The 16,846-nt window shown below is 44.6% G+C and overlaps 1 protein-coding gene across 1 annotated transcript in view; it reads left to right on the top strand.

The window, feature by feature from the left end:
- The window catches only part of LOC311224442 (uncharacterized protein), a 95,224-nt gene that overhangs the window by 53,699 nt on the left and 24,679 nt on the right, over nucleotides 1-16,846 (top strand). Inside the window, exons 11-14 of the mRNA XM_084309431.1 lie at nucleotides 2,417-2,573; nucleotides 3,645-3,787; nucleotides 15,381-15,575; nucleotides 16,359-16,462. Coding sequence (XP_084165557.1) covers nucleotides 2,417-2,573; nucleotides 3,645-3,787; nucleotides 15,381-15,575; nucleotides 16,359-16,462 — 599 coding nt within the window. The remainder of the gene's footprint in view (nucleotides 1-2,416; nucleotides 2,574-3,644; nucleotides 3,788-15,380; nucleotides 15,576-16,358; nucleotides 16,463-16,846) is intronic.

Below are 16,846 nucleotides of genomic sequence, written 5' to 3' on the forward strand. Positions count from 1 at the left end.
AAATATTGTTAAATGATGGGGTATATTGTATTGTGTGAGATGATGACTGAATAAACTACTACTACTACTACTACTACTACTACTACTTTGGGTGTTTTCAAAAGGCTGAAAAACGCTGTATGAATTCAAGCCATTATTATTGATTGCTGATGTTCTTCTTATGCAGTTGACTCTGAGGAAAGAGAGAGCGCCCAGTCCAGCACAGCTGACCCTGAGGAAAGAGAGAGCGCCCAGTCCAGCACAGCTGACCCTGAGGGGAGAGAGAGCGCCCAGTCCAGCACAGCTGACCCTGAGGGGAGAGAGAGCCCAGTCCAGACAGACAGACAGAGAGAGAGACAGAGAGAGAGAGACACAGAGAGAGACACAGAGAGAGAGACACACAGAGAGAGAGACACAGAGAGAGAGAGACACAGAGAGAGACACACAGAGAGAGGGAGAAACAGAGAGAGAGAGACACATACACAGAGAGAGAGAGAGAGAGAGAGAGAGAGAGAGAGAGAGAGAGAGAGAGAGAGAGAGAGAGAGAGAGAGAGAGAGAGAGAGAGAGAGAGAAAACAGGCTCTTGGAATGGGTGTCTGGGAGGAAGTGGGGGGTCTTTCAATGTTGATTAAACGGCAAGCAACTAATGTCATGAGTGCCAAATTAAAGGACAATAAATCCAATCTAACTGAAATTGTGTAGCACAGACCTTTCTATTAGGGATGCTCGATATTGGCTTTTTTACCGATACCGATATACCGATATTGTCCAACTCTTAATTTCCGATACCGATATCAACCGATACCGATATATGCAGGGTTTCCCGCCCCAAGAAATGGAATACTTTCAGGTAATTAACATTACATATCTCTTGTTGTGGAATTAACACAACATTATGCATACTTTTGACAATAAATAAAATCAGAATTGGTTCTTACTTGCTTGCCTGGGTAAATAAAGGTTATAGAAATGTAAATAAAATATTATTTTTTAAAAACCAATACCGATATTTTTCGATATCACATTTTAATGCCGATATCGGCCGATAATATCGGTAGGCCGATAATATCGGACATCCCTACTTTCTATGGATCAAAACCTCAATATTATTATGGTGTAGTTAATACTTCATGTATCCTTAATCCCTAGGCTAATGAGGCACTAAGATGTTAGTAAAAAAAAAAACATATGCCAATGACGGGAAGTAACGGTATATGTATGTGTGTGTCTGTGTGTGTGTGTGTGTGCACTGTGCATGAGTGCACATCTAGGGGCGGTGTGTAGATTTGGTCTCCCTGATGTTGACTCCTTAGCCACAGCCTTGGGTTGTTTAATACTGGACAAGTGTTTCATAACGCCCGTTGTGTGGGCCCGGTTTCGGGGCCGGTGCGTGGGCCGGTGTGTGGGCTGGTGTGTCTGAATGTCCCGGGCTGAATTTGTGTCCCAGTCCGCCACTGACCAGAGAGCAAGGAATAATGACAAACAATATACTGTCAATATGTCCAGGTTAGACACACCACAGAAGTCTCTATACTGTATCTGTCTCTATACTGTAACCCCCCTGTCTCTATACTGTAACCCCTCTGTCTCTATACTGTAACCGCTCTGTCTCTATACTGTAACCCCTCTGTCTCTATACTGTAACCCCTCTGTCTCTATACTGTAACCCCTCTGTCTCTATACTGTAACCCCTCTCTCTCTATACTGTAACCCCTCTGTCTCTATACTCTCTATACTCTGTATGTATTGAGCTGTACTGTACTGTACCCATTCTGCAATCTGTTAATAAAGTTTTCATTCATTCATTCATCATACTGTAACCCCTCTGTCTCTATACTGTCTCTGTCTCTATACTGTAACTCTGTCTCTATACTGGCTCTGTCTCTATACTGTAACCCCTCTGTCTCTATACTGTAACCCCTCTGTCTCTATACTGTCTCTGTCTCTATACTGTAACTCTGTCTCTATACTGTCTCTGTCTCTATACTGTAACCCCTCTGTCTCTATACTGTAACCCCTCTGTCTCTATACTATAACCTCTCTGTCTCTATACTGTAACCCCTCTGTCTCTATACTGTAACCTCTCTGTCTCTATACTGTAACCCCTCTGTCTCTATACTGTAACCTCTCTGTCTCTATACTGTAACCCATCTGTATGGCCCTGTCTCTATACTGTAACCCCTCTGTCTCTATACTGTAACTCCTCTGTCTCTATACTGTAACCTCTCTGTCTCTATACTGTAACCCATCTGTCTCTATATTGTAACCCCTCTGTCTCTATACTGTAACCTCTCTGTCTCTATACTGTAACCCATCTGTCTCTATACTGTAACCCCTCTGGTGGCTCTGGCTCTATACTGTTACCCCTTTGTCTTTATACTGTCTGTAACTCACTGCCATGTGCCTCCATTACTTGCCTCTGTGTCGTCTCTCTCAGATTCACTGTGAACCTAAGCTTTAATCACAACATCGCTCTGCATTACAACCCACGGTTCGGGGAGAACGTTGTGGTGCGAAACACCAAGGTGAGGGAGCAGTGGGGCAGCGAGGAGCGCTCTGGAGGAATGCCCTTCCAACGAGGACAGCCCTTCACGGTACAGTCACATTACCAACGTGTCCAACCCATGTACTGACACTCTCCAGCACGTCCCGCCCCCTAGTGGACCACATTAGTATTACCTCAGGACCACACAAATCTTACTATTACTCATAGACTAGTATATACTCAGATTCAAGTTTCTTATTTCCTATATTTATTGTAACATATATTATGACCAATGGGGCATACAGACCCTCATCTGCACCTTTGTTTTTCACTGTTTATTTCTTCTCATATTCTTATATTCAGATCAAATTGTATTGCCTATATTTATGTCTTTCTACTATTACCTTGTCCATACCTGTACCTCCCCTCCCCCCTCCCCCATGCTGCTATGACCCTTATCTTAAATTTGAACCCTTATTTATCAGAGATTATCCCCAACTACCACCCAGAAAAGTCCTTTAAATTGATTGAATACTTACACACACTAATGCTACGTCGATGATTTAAAGGTGCTGTAAGTGGTATATTCTTGTTAAAATAAGTGTTAAATAGCTCTACATTCTGACAGCCATCACTAATATTGAGTGTCTGGTCAGTAACATGGGTCTCCCAGTCCCTCAGCTCTGCAGTAAACAGAAAAGAAATGTTCTTGTATCCCATTCCCCCTTTATCCAATCAGGAGAGAGAACCCTAGATATTTGTACTTATTTCAAGAAATCTTGCGAAGCCAAATTAGCTTACTGCACTGGTACAGTAGATTATTTTACCTCAAGTACTTTCAAGGACACATTCACTTAAAACTAGTTTTTATTTCTTATTTTGGTCAGACCCTTTTTGCAGTGTGGAGTGATCTCTCCTGATTGGATAAAGTAGAAACGGGGTACCAGGAAATGTATTTTCTGTTTACTGCAGAGCGGGGGGACTGGGAAACCCATGTTACTGACCAGACACTCTATATCAGTGATGGCTGTCGGAGTATAGAGCTATTATTTTAAGATGTACACCACTTATTTTAACAAACAAAAAAATGCCGCGTACAGCACCTTTAATGTTGAACTTGCGTCAACACTGGTCTTCCCTCAACTCTTTAAAGTTGCTAAGGTTTGCCATTTCTGTTCAGTTGACCATCTGCTGTAAGGTTAACTCCTTCAGGATCGTGGTCAATGGGGATCAGTCGACCACATACAAGCATCGCCACGGCAACCTTCAGCAGATCAACGTCCTGGAGATCAGCGGTGACCTCAGTTTGACCACTGTCCTGGTGTGAGCCTGAGGTTCACCAGACGCCAGCATCCTGTTTTTATTTAGCCTCATTGACGAGCCACCACCAGTAAAAACACTGCTTTTATTCTTATTCTTCTTATCATCATCATCATCATCATCATCATCATCATCATCATCATCATCATCATCAACAACAACAACAACAACAATATTAATGATAATAATAATAATTCTTTAGTTGTTGAATGCATGTTCTCTTCTCATCTAATGTAAGCATGTTATAGAAAAACAGTGTTTCTCTCCTGGTCACTCTGATGAAATGGTATGTTTAAAAAACTAAAGAAAAGAAAACACTGTATGTCCATTCAAATGGGGCTCTAAAGACCATAAAATGTTTGTGTGAGCTCTTAATTTGTGACGATAGATTAGTTAATCATGTTACTGTTACAACCAATAAAGGTAAATGTGTTTTATATCGTAATCTTTACTCATCACTCAAGGTCTGCACAGAGGGTGGTAAAGGTCTGCACAGAGGGTCGTAAAGGTCTGCACAGAGGGTGGTGAGGTCTGCACAGAGGGTGGTGAGGTCTGCACAGAGGGTCGTAAAGGTCTGCACAGAGGGTGGTGAGGTCTGCACAGAGGGTGGTAAAGGTCTGCACAGAGGGTGGTAAAAGTCTGCACAGAGGGTGGTAATGGTCTGCACAGAGGGTGGTGAGGTCTGCACAGAGGGTGGTAAAGGTCTGCACAGAGGGTGGTAAAAGTCTGCACAGAGGGTGGTAAAGGTCTGCACAGAGGGTGGTAAAGGTCTGCACAGAGGGTGGTGAGGTCTGCACAGAGGGTGGTGAGGTCTGCACAGAGGGTGGTGAGGTCTGCACAGAGGGTGGTGAGGTCTGCACAGAGGGTGGTAAAGGTCTGCACATAGGGTGGTAAAAGTCTGCACAGAGGGTGGTAATGGTCTGCACAGAGGGTGGTAAAGGTCTGCACATAGGGTGGTAAAGGTCTGCACAGAGGGTGGTGAGGTCTGCACAGAGGGTGGTGAGGTCTGCACAGAGGGTGGTGAGGTCTGCACAGAGGGTGGTGAGGTCTGCACAGAGGGTGGTAAAGGTCTGCACAGAGGGTGGTAAAAGTCTGCACAGAGGGTGGTAAAGGTCTGCACAGAGGGTGGTGAGGTCTGCACAGAGGCAGAAGAGCAGGCGCTCAGAGGGTGGTGAGGTCTGCACAGAGGGTGGTAGTCTGCACAGAGGGTGGTGAGGTCTGCACAGAGGCAGAGGAGCAGGCTCTATAGAGGGTGGTGAGGTCTGCACAGAGGCAGAGGAGCAGGCTCTATAGAGGGTGGTGAGGTCTGCACAGAGGCAGAGAAGCAGGCTCTATAGAGGGTGGTGAGGTCTGCACAGAGGCAGAGGAGCAGGCTCTATAGAGGGTGGTGAGGTCTGCACAGAGGCAGAGGAGCAGGCTCTATAGAGGGTGGTGAGGTCTGCACAGAGGCAGAGGAGCAGGCTCTATAGAGGGTGGTGAGGTCTGCACAGAGGCAGAGGAGCAGGCTCTATAGAGGGTGGTGAGGTCTGCACAGAGGCAGAGGAGCAGGCTCTATAGAGGGTGGTGAGGTCTGCACAGAGGCAGAGAAGCAGGCTCTATAGAGGGTGGTGAGGTCTGCACAGAGGCAGAGGAGCAGGTGCTACGGATGCTGTGAAACTGCTGAACTGCACACTGACTGCACAATAGCACCTTACGGCACCTATGACACTTTTCTCTCTTCAATCAGTCAATTAAATTAGTTGTATTTAATTAAATCAGTTTTATTTAATTAGACTATTTTCTTTCTTTCTTTATTTTTATCTTTTTCCCCCCTCCTTCTTTTTCCGATTTTTCTCCCATCCCACTGTTAGTCGTTATGCCAATTCCCAACCCCCTTCCTGGTTGTTGCGCACTTTCCCCTACTGTTGGTCCGAGAGGCCGGAGACTGTCACATGCTTTCCTCCGACGCATGTGCAGCCAGCCGGTAGCCAGCCTGGCCGCGTGTAGCTTATTGCCAGCGGAAGAGTGCAAGAATGCTTCCGCATTCGTCACCGCACGCCAGTACGGTAATGCGCCTTTCCTTTCGCCCCGCTCAGACAAATGCATGTAGTACATTGCAACACAACGCAGCATTTCCGCGTACATTGCAACGAATCACTTGGAGTTTGAAAGTGATATCAGAAGAAACTACTCAACCTCGGCTGTCTTTAACTATGAGTGAACACAACGCATTGTAACGTTAACGCAGCTGTCAACTGTACTTTACTATGGAATACATGTATTATTATCGCGACGCGTCGGACTCGTCACAGACTAAACAGTGTTCTGGATTTTCCTACAATGGATTATTGATTGTAAATTGAACCCTTGCAGCACTGAAGAACCATTATGAATCTGTGTTAGAAAATGTTTTGGATCTAAATCACTTGGAGTTTTAAAGTGATATCAGAAGAAACTACTCAACCTCGGCTGTCTTTAACTATGAGTGAACACAACGCATTGTAACGTTAACGCAGCTGTCAACTGTACTTTACTATGGAATACATGTATTATTATCGCGACGCGTCGTCACAGACTAAACAGTGTTCTGGATTTTCCTACAGTTAGAGTGTTGTGTTCAGTCAGACAGTAGACAAGTAGAGGTTGAGTACTTTATTATCTAAACATGGTAAGCAGGCATGCGTTGTTCATGGCACGGGGTACCACTCAGTGGTACCTCACTGAGTATTAAAGATTTGAGCAGAAGCGCGTGCACGCACATGCACGCGCTCGCGAGAACGCGCTGCGCTCGGCTCGGATCGTGTTTACCTGCCGAGTCCCGGGCCCCGGCGCTACCTCGCATTATCATAACAATAGCCGCTATAGGCTGGTGTCTTCAACCAGTCTGGGACTCTTTGTGATGTAAATATGGAACGTCCCAAGTTGCCGCTGCCCACAGAGTGCACCGCCGTCCAAAGGTGAACGACGGCGAACGAACGGCCAAATCAAAACAGCCGTCAATTCCGAATTGACAACTGTTTTGATTCAACCCCCCACCCACCACCACTCACCCCCGGACAACAACACACTCTGCAAACAGCAGCAACCCGGGACATTCCATATCTACATCTTCGGGACTGAGTAGATAATTAATTAATCTTCTCTTTATTTTTATTATTTATATTAAAACTGAATCAAACCATAAACAAGGTTGCCTGTTGGGATGTTAGATCCTAATGTGAAAAACTGATTTTATATGTCTGCACTTTATGTGCTCATTTTATGCCTGTCTTAATTCTGTTGTGAAGCACTTTGAGCTGCAGTTTCTGTATGAAAGGCTATACAAACAAAGTGTATTATTGTGCGCGAGGGAACATATGCGCATGCGCGCGGGGCCGCGCGTGCGTGTGCGCGCGCGCGCGGCGTCATTATCCTGCGTGGCGGCTCAGACCATAATAACAACGCAACTCTGATGGTAAGTTAGAGTGTTGTGTTCACTCATAGTTAAATACAGTAGAGGTCGAGTACTTCATTATCTAAACATGGTAAGTTAGAGTGTTGTGTTCACTCATAGTTAAAGACAGCCGAGGTTGAGTAGTTTCTTCTGATATCACTTTCAAACTCCAAGTGATTTAGATCCAAAACATTTTCTAACACAGATTCATAATGGTTCTTCAGTGCAAGGGTTCAATTTACAATCAATAATCCATTGTAGGAAAATCCAGAACACTGTTTAGTCTGTGACGACGCGTCGCGATAATAATACATGTATTCCATAGTAAAGTACAGTTGACAGCTGCGTTAACGTTACAATGCGTTGTGTTCACTCATATTAAAGACAGCCGAGGTTGAGTAGTTTCTTCTGATATCACTTTCAAACTCCAAGTGATTCGTTGCAATGTACGTGGAAATGCTGCGTTGTGTTGCAATGTACTACATGCATTTGTCTGAGCGGGGCGAAAGGAAAGGCGCATTACCGTACTGGCGTGCGGTGACGAATGCGGAAGCATTCTTGCACTCTTCCGCTGGCAATAAGCTACACGCAGCCTGGCCGCGCAGATTCTCACTGGGAGAGTGTAACGTGTGGGAGGCCGCACTACCTCTCACCAGATCCTACCTTCGCTGAGCAGGCGCCCCGACCGAACTGCTGTCCACAACGCCCAGGACCCACCCACGGCTCCCCTCCCCCTAACTCAGCCAAACGAGTTAGTATAGTGATCAGCCCGAGCCAAGGCAATGCTGACTCTCCGGGAGTCGAGACCGCAGCCTCTTGCATTGGTGACGAGCACAATCTCCGCTACGCCACCTGACCGCAGACTCGTTTTTTTATTGAATGAATTCGTTTTTAATTTAATTAAATAAGTTTGCATGTTTATCATGAGGATCAGTATTTATTTTTGTTATTTTAGTATTTAATGGTTATAACCGAGACCTGAGTACTGTATTTCGTGCTTCCATGTCCCATGGAAAAATTACAATAAACATGACAATGAGCTGAGTAACAATGTTCGTCAAACAGTGTTGAAACTTGGGTGCTGCAGTATCAAATCACTGGATAGTGAGAACTTTCAAGCCATTTTTCTCAGTTTCACTGTTTGCATAGTTACTGCGGTTAGCTCCTGCAGGGCAGTCGAGCTAACGGTGGAGAAAGTGACGCAGATTCACTCTTCTACAGTAGCCTACGTCCTCTCATTGCGCTACTTCTAGTGAATGAAATGAGTGTTGCACATTAAATGTGGAGAGCAAGTTCAGTCAAAGATAGTGGTAAGAACATTTGAAATGTCTCAGTTAGGAAACACTGTCCATTGCTTCATGTCCATCTGTTACGATCGGGGGTGATGATGAAGGTGAGGAGAACACAGTTTGCAGACAAGGATGAAAGAGCCGAGACTGAGACGAAGGGTGATACTTAATGAAGGGAATTTTACTGAATCATAACCAAAATACAAAACAAACGAAAGGCACTGGCACTGGTCGCTAACATAACAACGAGGAGAAAACAAGAAAACGACAGGAGTAGACAGGCACGAACTCACTTGACCAAAACACCAGGGAACACGGGCACGACATGGGGACAATGCGGAGACAATGACGCCACAATAACCCAACCAACCAACAAGCAATAAATACTGACACTAATTAATAATGAAAAACAGCTGGGGAGAGACAGGCACTAGAACAAAACAATAATCAAAACAAATGGAACAAGGACTAGGCTATACAAAACACAGGATCAGAATATCAACACAAAGAACAACCTAAACAGATAACACTTGTAACAAATAAACTAATTGCAACCACAGCATATTTTTAATGCAATCAGAGAGGACCTTTACTGACTGCATCATCTGCAGGTGAGCGCTAGATGGCGCCATGATACTACTATCAATTCCTTGTGTGGGGTAGTGACTCTTATTGTTTATACTGTCCCAGACTTGGGGGATATAGTACTTCTATGTACTGTAGGGGGGATATAGTACTTCTATGTACTGTAGAGGGATATAGTACTTATATGTACTGTAGGGGGGATATAGTACTTCTATGTACTGTAGGGGGATATAGTACTTCTATGTACTGTAGGGGGGATATAGTACTTCCATGTACTGTAGGGGGATATAGTACTTCCGTGTACTGTAGGGGGGATATAGTACTTATATGTACTGTAGGGGGATATAGTACTTCCGTGTACTGTAGGGGGATATAGTACTTATAGGGGGATATACTACTTCTATGTACTGTAGGGGGATATAGTACTTCTGTGTACTGTAGGGGGGATATAGTACTTCCATGTACTGTAGGGGGGATATAGTACTTCCATGTACTGTAGGGGGATATAGTACGTTGTATGCCCCCTGCTTGATAGGGGAGGTTTGATAGGTCACAGTGCTCTCAGTTAGGTGCACAGGGAGGACATAAAAGCAGATCCATTCAAAACCAAATTGATTGCATTCCCATGTCATATTATTATTATTATTATTATAGTATTAAATTAACTATTAAAACAAATATGCAAGTTCTCCTGACTGAAATAGTGAACTTAAACTATTCCCAACTTTTTGGGGACCCCCTCCAAACCTCCTCAAGGACTCCTGCCTGTCAGCCGCTCCATTGTTCCAGTAAGACCAACGATATCCCCCCGCAGGCTCTCACTGTACCCACCCCGAGTGTTATGGGTGTCTAGAGAACCCACGAGCAGAACACAGGCACAGGTGAACGAGGTGGTTTAGGATATTTAATGATGCAGGGGTGAACAGGGGGGCAGGGGGCCGATGATAATAATAATAATAATAATAATAATAATAATAATAATAATAATAATAATAATAATAATAATAATAATAATAATAATAATAATAAACGTTTATTTGTATAGCACCTTTCATACAAAAATTGCTTTACAACAGAAAAAGACAGGCACAAAATGAGCACAAAGTGCAGACATAAAATCACAGTTCATTTTGTGCCTGTCTTTTTCTGTTGTAAAGCAATTAAAAAAAGAAACATCCTAGGCCATTTTGTTTATGGTTTGATTCAGTTTTAAAAATAGACAATAATAAAAAGAATAAGATAGAATAGATAGTAAAATAGTGCAATAGTGCAGTGCAATAAAATAGTAGAATAGAATAGACATAAAATGAGCACATAAAGTGCAGACATACGTATAAAATCACAGTTTTTTACAGTGCAATAAAATAGTATTGGATTACTGTTTAACAGTTTAAAGTAATCTTTACCTTCTCTGTTTGGTATCCACAGTTTAAAACCTGACAGTCTTCCCTCCTGTTTGATACCCACTTTGAGCCTTCGAACCTCCCACTCAGGGCAAACCTCCCTCAGGGTGCAGTTCCCTCTCTCAGGGCGCAGTTCTAGGCCTGGGTCCCCCACACAATTTTAAAAACCTGACAGTCTTTCTTCCTGCTTGATACTCACACAGATCGATACCTTTTAGAACTTGTGATAAAAGTAATAAAAGAGTAAAATAGAATGATGAAGGGCAAGGAGTGGTGGAGAGACAGACAGACGACGTGGGTATGTGAGGTCCAGAGGGTGCAGGCTGGTGGGGTCCGTAGGTGAAGTGCAGGCAGGTGAGGAGTGGTCCTGGACAGAGATTAATACAAGGCAGTTCACCAGAACACTAAAGAAAAACAAGAAGATATAGTTCTAGAGATCTTAGTAGAGTCCTACTACCACGTGAGGCGTAAACAACACTGGGATGAGGAGTGGATGGAGTGCAGGCCTCTTATCCAGGATCGGTGATAGCAGGCAGGTGGGTAGACAGGCAGGTGGGTAGACAGGCAGGTGGGTAGGACGACGATGAGGCGGGGACAGGAAAAGGACCATGTATGGTGTTACAGGAACCTGCTGACAGACAGGGGAGAACCATGCCCTGGCTGTGGCTGTAACAGTGTAACACCGAGTCGGACCAGCGCCACAAGCCCAGACCCCGGGGGAACGTTTTGGGCCAAGTTAACGTTAGCGGCTCCCGTTAGTTTTAGTTTTTTTACCGTGCATACAGGGATGACGAGGATGCAAATGATCTAGCAATGGTGTACAACAAGCCTGTACCATTGAACGAAATTCAGATCAAACTGTGAAACTAGGTGTCAAATATGACCAGCAATATCATATCAAACTTACCATTTAGAAATGTTGTCAGAAACATATTTTAGGTTCAACTTTAGGTAGAAAATAGGAGGTTTACGAGCGAGCCACCATTTTGTAGACACACATTTTCTCTTCACATGCCAATAGTCGTTATTAACTACGTAGATTGTGGCTGCAATTCTGAATGGCTTGTTTCAACAGGGAGGGTTCTTGTCACAGCTGAAAGGCAGAAATTACATTATGTACCTATTTCACAATTACTCAGTGCTAGGACAACCCCTCATTTGGTAAAAACAATGCAAAATAATAGGAAAGGCCATTTTTACAATAGGGGCCCTTTAAATGCTCTTTGCAATGTCACGTGTGTGTGTCTGCATGTCGGTTGCCATAGTGTGCTTATCTGCATTGGGTGGTTTTGTTTGCTGTGATAATGAGGGTGGCTGGTTAGCTAGGGGATAAACTTGTCTATGGGGCGTATATCATAGCTTGGCCAGTCCTCTACTCTGTCCACAGAGAACACACTGTCTGATGAACTGATCTTTGTAAAATAAAGAGCCTATATTATTCTTACGTCGTTGTTTATTTATTGTTTTATTTAACCTTTATTCAACCAGGCAGGCTGGCGAGAGGACAAAAGGACTTCTCGAAGGGTAACAGACAGGGAATATAAAATAAAATAAAATAGAAAAGAGACAATACATACATCACAGAGGTTTGATTGATTGAACACTTTATTAACAGATTGCAGAATGGGTACAGTACAGTACAGCTCAATACTAAGGGGATGTAGACCAGAGAAAGACTTTCGTCTTGTTTACATCAGGGTCCCCCATTTTCAATTCATCATAACATATATGACATACATGACATACAGATAGACAATACTGCTACATCTATACATTTATGACATACCAGATTTGCAAATACAGTACTGTTTGTGATACAAAAATAGTCTAGAAAAGAGAGTATATACATTTGACGTAGAAACTGTACATTGGAGGAGGTTGGGTAGGTGGGGGGACTGTACATTGGAGGTGGTTGGGTGGGTGGGGTGGAGGGGTTGGGTAGGTTGGGTAGGAGGGGTGGGTGGGGGACACTGTACAACTGTACAAGCAAAACTGTACATTGGAATATTGACAAAACCATACTTGGTCGTATACATTGGAGGGGGTTGGGTTAGGACATTACAGGGGCCAGTTTCGAATTGCAGTCTCTTCCGTAGGTGTTCTTTGAGAGTGGTTTTGAAAGTGGGTAGTGATTCACATTCCTTACAGCTTTGGGTAGGGCGTTCCACATTGATGTGGCATAATTGCGAAACGTGTCCCTTGTTTGAGCCGAATCTGGGTTTAACATGATTTGTGGAGCTCCCTCTGGTGTTGTGATCGTGGTATTCACTGACCTTTGGGAAGTATTTTGACATGTACATGTAGTGTATCTTGTAGACCAGGCCCATTGCAAGTTGCTGTACTCTGTCGTCTACTCTAAGCCATCCTAGGTTGTCAAAGTGGGCAGGGGTGAGGTGGGTTCTAGGAGTAAGGTCAAGCACTAGTCTGACCAATTTGTTTTGAGATGTTTGTAATTTTGTTTTTAGCGCCTTTGAGGTGCTTTGGTACCATGAGGTGCAAGCATAGTCGTAGTACCCTTGAATGAGTGCTCCTGCCAGAGTCTTCAGGGTATTCTTGTTTACCAGAGAGGAGATCCGGTACAAGAATCGAGTTTGTTGGTTAACTTTTTTTATTACCTTGGATGCCATTTTGTCACAGGAAAGATTAGCCTCTAGGATGGAACCTAGGTATGTAGTTTCATCTTTCCTTGTGACAATATTGTCACCCACTGTAATTGAGAAGCCGTCGGTCTTGCTGAGTTTGTTATTTGATCCGAAGAGAATGGACTCTGTTTTACCCAGGTGTAATGATAGTTTGTTATCAGCGAGCCATATGCAGATATGCCTAGTTCCGAGCTGAGGGTTTTTTCAACCTGTAACTTGTTCTTGTCAGAGACCAGCAGGGCTGAGTCGTCTGCGAACAAGAACAAGTTGCAGTCACAAGCTGACGACATGTCATTTGCATAAATTAGGAACAGTAGCGGTCCTAGTATGCTTCCTTGTGGAACACCACAGCTCACTGTGAGGGGGGGGGGGGGGGGGGGGGGGTAGGGTACCGTTTGCCTGTATCAGTTCCGCAACCGTTCCTATTTCCGGGGTAGGCCTGATTGGCCCCGACAGGCACGTGACCCGCCGCGGCCACGCCCCGCGGCAGCCCCAGGACGCGGCAACGAGGCTGCTGTGGTTCACCGCCGCTTTCCGCCTTCAACGCCGCCCGCAGCAGCAAATTTGCGCGAGCGAAGGATTATTTCAGTGTGTATCATGCAATCATTTATCATTTAACATTTGAAAGGCATACATTGTTGTATGAAATAAAATAGTATAGAGACATATGTACAGCGTTCGATGCAGAATAGAAGTAACTGAGTTACCATACAATATACAATACGCTATAGTGCAAAGCAGAAATGGGATGAGGTACAATTTACAGTAAGGTGTATGCGTTGCAGTGCAAATGCTGGCGCGCTCCAGAGACCGTTACTGTACCATACAATATACAATGCAATGTACCAATATACAATACGCTATAGTGCAAAGCAGAAATGGGATGAGGTACAATTTACAGTAAGGTGTACGCGTTGCAGTGCAAATGCTTCTTACTGTTGCGCTCCAGAGACCGTTACTGTACCATACAATATACAATATACAATACGCTATAGTGCAAAGCAGAAATGGGATGAGGTACAATTTACAGTAAGGTGTATGCGTTGCAGTGCAAATGCTTCTTACTGTTGCGCTCCAGAGACCGTTACTGTACCATACAATATACAATATACAATACGCTATAGTGCAAAGCAGAAATGGGATGAGGTACAATTTACAGTAAGGTGTATGCGTTGCAGTGCAAATGCTTCTTACTGTTGCGCTCCAGAGACCGTTACTGTACCATACAATATACAATACGCTATAGTGCAAAGCAGAAATGGGATGAGGTACAATTTACAGTAAGGTGTATGCGTTGCAGTGCAAATGCTTCTTACTGTTGCGCTCCAGAGACCGTTACTGTACCATACAATATACAATATACAATACGCTATAGTGCAATGCACGTTAAAAAAAATAAAAATAAAAAATTAAGGGAATCAAACTTGTCACAAACGGACCATAGGATCCACAGCCAAACAACGTTACCAATTGAGCTAGTTGTCGATGATAAAAAAGGGGGGATTACTGCTACATAATGCTGCCGCGACGGAGCTCCGCCGCGACAATATTATTAAACAGCGGCTCTGTCATTGAAGTGGGAAAAGTGAGCCGTATTGTATATTAGTACATTGCATAGTATATTGTATAGCGTATGGTAACTCTGCGGCGTTGAAGGCGGCGGTGAACCACAGCAGCCTCGTTGCTGCGTCCTGGGGCTGCCGCGGGGCGTGGCCGCGGCGGGTCACGTGCCTGTCGGGCCAATCAGGCCTACCCCGGAAATAGGAACGGTTGCGGAACTGATACAGGCGTACCGTTTACCTCCACCATCTGTTCCCTCCCCTATAGGATTGCATCCAGCTCACTGATAGACTATCAAAACCAATTGCTTTTAGCTTGTCAATCAGAATGGAGTGATTGACAGTGTAAGGCCTTTTGTAGGTCCAGCATGACCATGCCGCAGTATTTAAGGTAAGGGAAATCATTTTAAACACACATCAACAAACACCCAAATAGAATTACAAAGTATATGTAATACATGAAGCAGAACAGACTTACAGTTTAAAGGCTGGGTGAAAGTTGCAGGTGTGTGTAAACAACTCTGAAATAGAGTCCTTAAAAGTAGTGAGGGAGATCAATTTGCTCACGTTTTTGCTATTGAGTTAAGTGTGTTTTGTTCTCAGATCTCTGCCACCGGACCATACAAAGGTGTAGTAGAGGTGTAATACTACAGAAAATACTATTATACTCCATCTACACCCAAGACTTCACTGCAGTCCACCCTAGCAACGCCATCATCAAGTTCGCTGACGACACCACTGTGGTGGGCTGTATCTCCAAAGGTGACGAGGCCGCGTACCGCGATGAGGTGGAGCAGCTGTTGTCAGCCCTGTGCAAAAAGAACAACCTGCAGCTGAACAAGCTAAAAACCCAGGAGATGATCGTGGTCTACAGGAGGAAGAAGACCGTCATACAGCCGCTGTACATCAACGGGGATGCGTGGAGAGAGTCTCAGTCATCAGATTCCTGGGCGTCCACCTGGAGGATGACCTGACCTGGAGAACCAACACCACGGTGATCGTTAAGAAGGCACCGCACAACAGAGACTCAACTTCCTGAGAATATTCTCGAAGTCAACTTCCTGTCTGTTATTGCTACGCAACTGCAGCGTGGGGGGAAACTGCCCCGCCTGGTACATTGTGTACACTATTTAGTGGAGAAACGGATAGTTAAAGCGGCAAATTAAAGACAATCAAGCAGACTTTTCTTCAGTCCTTCACAATGCCAAAGAGCTGCTGTGTTACGCGTTATACTAATGACAAAAACAGAAATCCAAATCGGAAGTTTTATACCATCACAGAGGAAAAAGTGGCTGGTGGCTAACGTTCGGCTAACTCGCTCTGATGTTGTGGTCATGGTAATCACTCAGGGGGAGTTTCTTTGACTCATATCTCGCCTTAGAATCACCAGAAAGGCTTTCGAAATAGTGAAATGCCATGTTGGCCTCAATATTTTCAAAACAAATCGTATGAAAATGTTATGAAATGAACAAGAATGTGATAAAACATGTAATAAAAACGGAGCTCAATGCATGGATTTGATGGTAGAAATCCGTATGGTCCCCCTATACCAAGATGGCGGCGGTCTCGTGACATCAGTGTCTTCGAGAATACTCAGAAACTACCACCTCAGACAAGACCTGCTTGTGTCCTTCTACCGCTGCTCCGTGGAAAGCATCCTCCTGTATCGACGGTGGTTCCTCAGCTGCACAGCCACAGAGAGGAAGGCGCCCCAGAGGGTCGTCAACTCGGCCCAGAGAATCATTGGATGCCCTCTCCCCTCCCTGGAAGAACTGTACAACTCCCTCTGTCTCAAGAAGGCAGTCAAAATCCTCAAAGACCCACACCACCCTGCAGCAACAAACACATCATAAGGCTGCGCTCAGGCAGGTGTTGTGTCATGCCCACCCGGACTAACAGACTTAAATTCAGTTCCCACCCCAGGGCCATAAGTGCACTAAACTCGAGTAGGGGGTATCTGCAGAGCCGCAGAGCCAGGCTGGACGGGTATAAGTGGTCTGGACAAGTATAAGTGGTCTGGACAAGTAGTTGCGAATGGGGGGGGGGGGGGGGGGGGGGGGGGGGGGGGGGGGGCGGGGTTCGTCTCGTTTACATTATACATAGACAGTAATGTTACATCTAGACATGTAATAATAGAGTCAGTGTGTCAACAGTTGGAGGATGTGTGTTTAG

This window comes from Notolepis coatsorum (assembly GCF_963971535.1).
Source record: "Notolepis coatsorum genome assembly, chromosome: 1".
NCBI lineage: Eukaryota > Metazoa > Chordata > Actinopteri > Aulopiformes > Paralepididae > Notolepis > Notolepis coatsorum.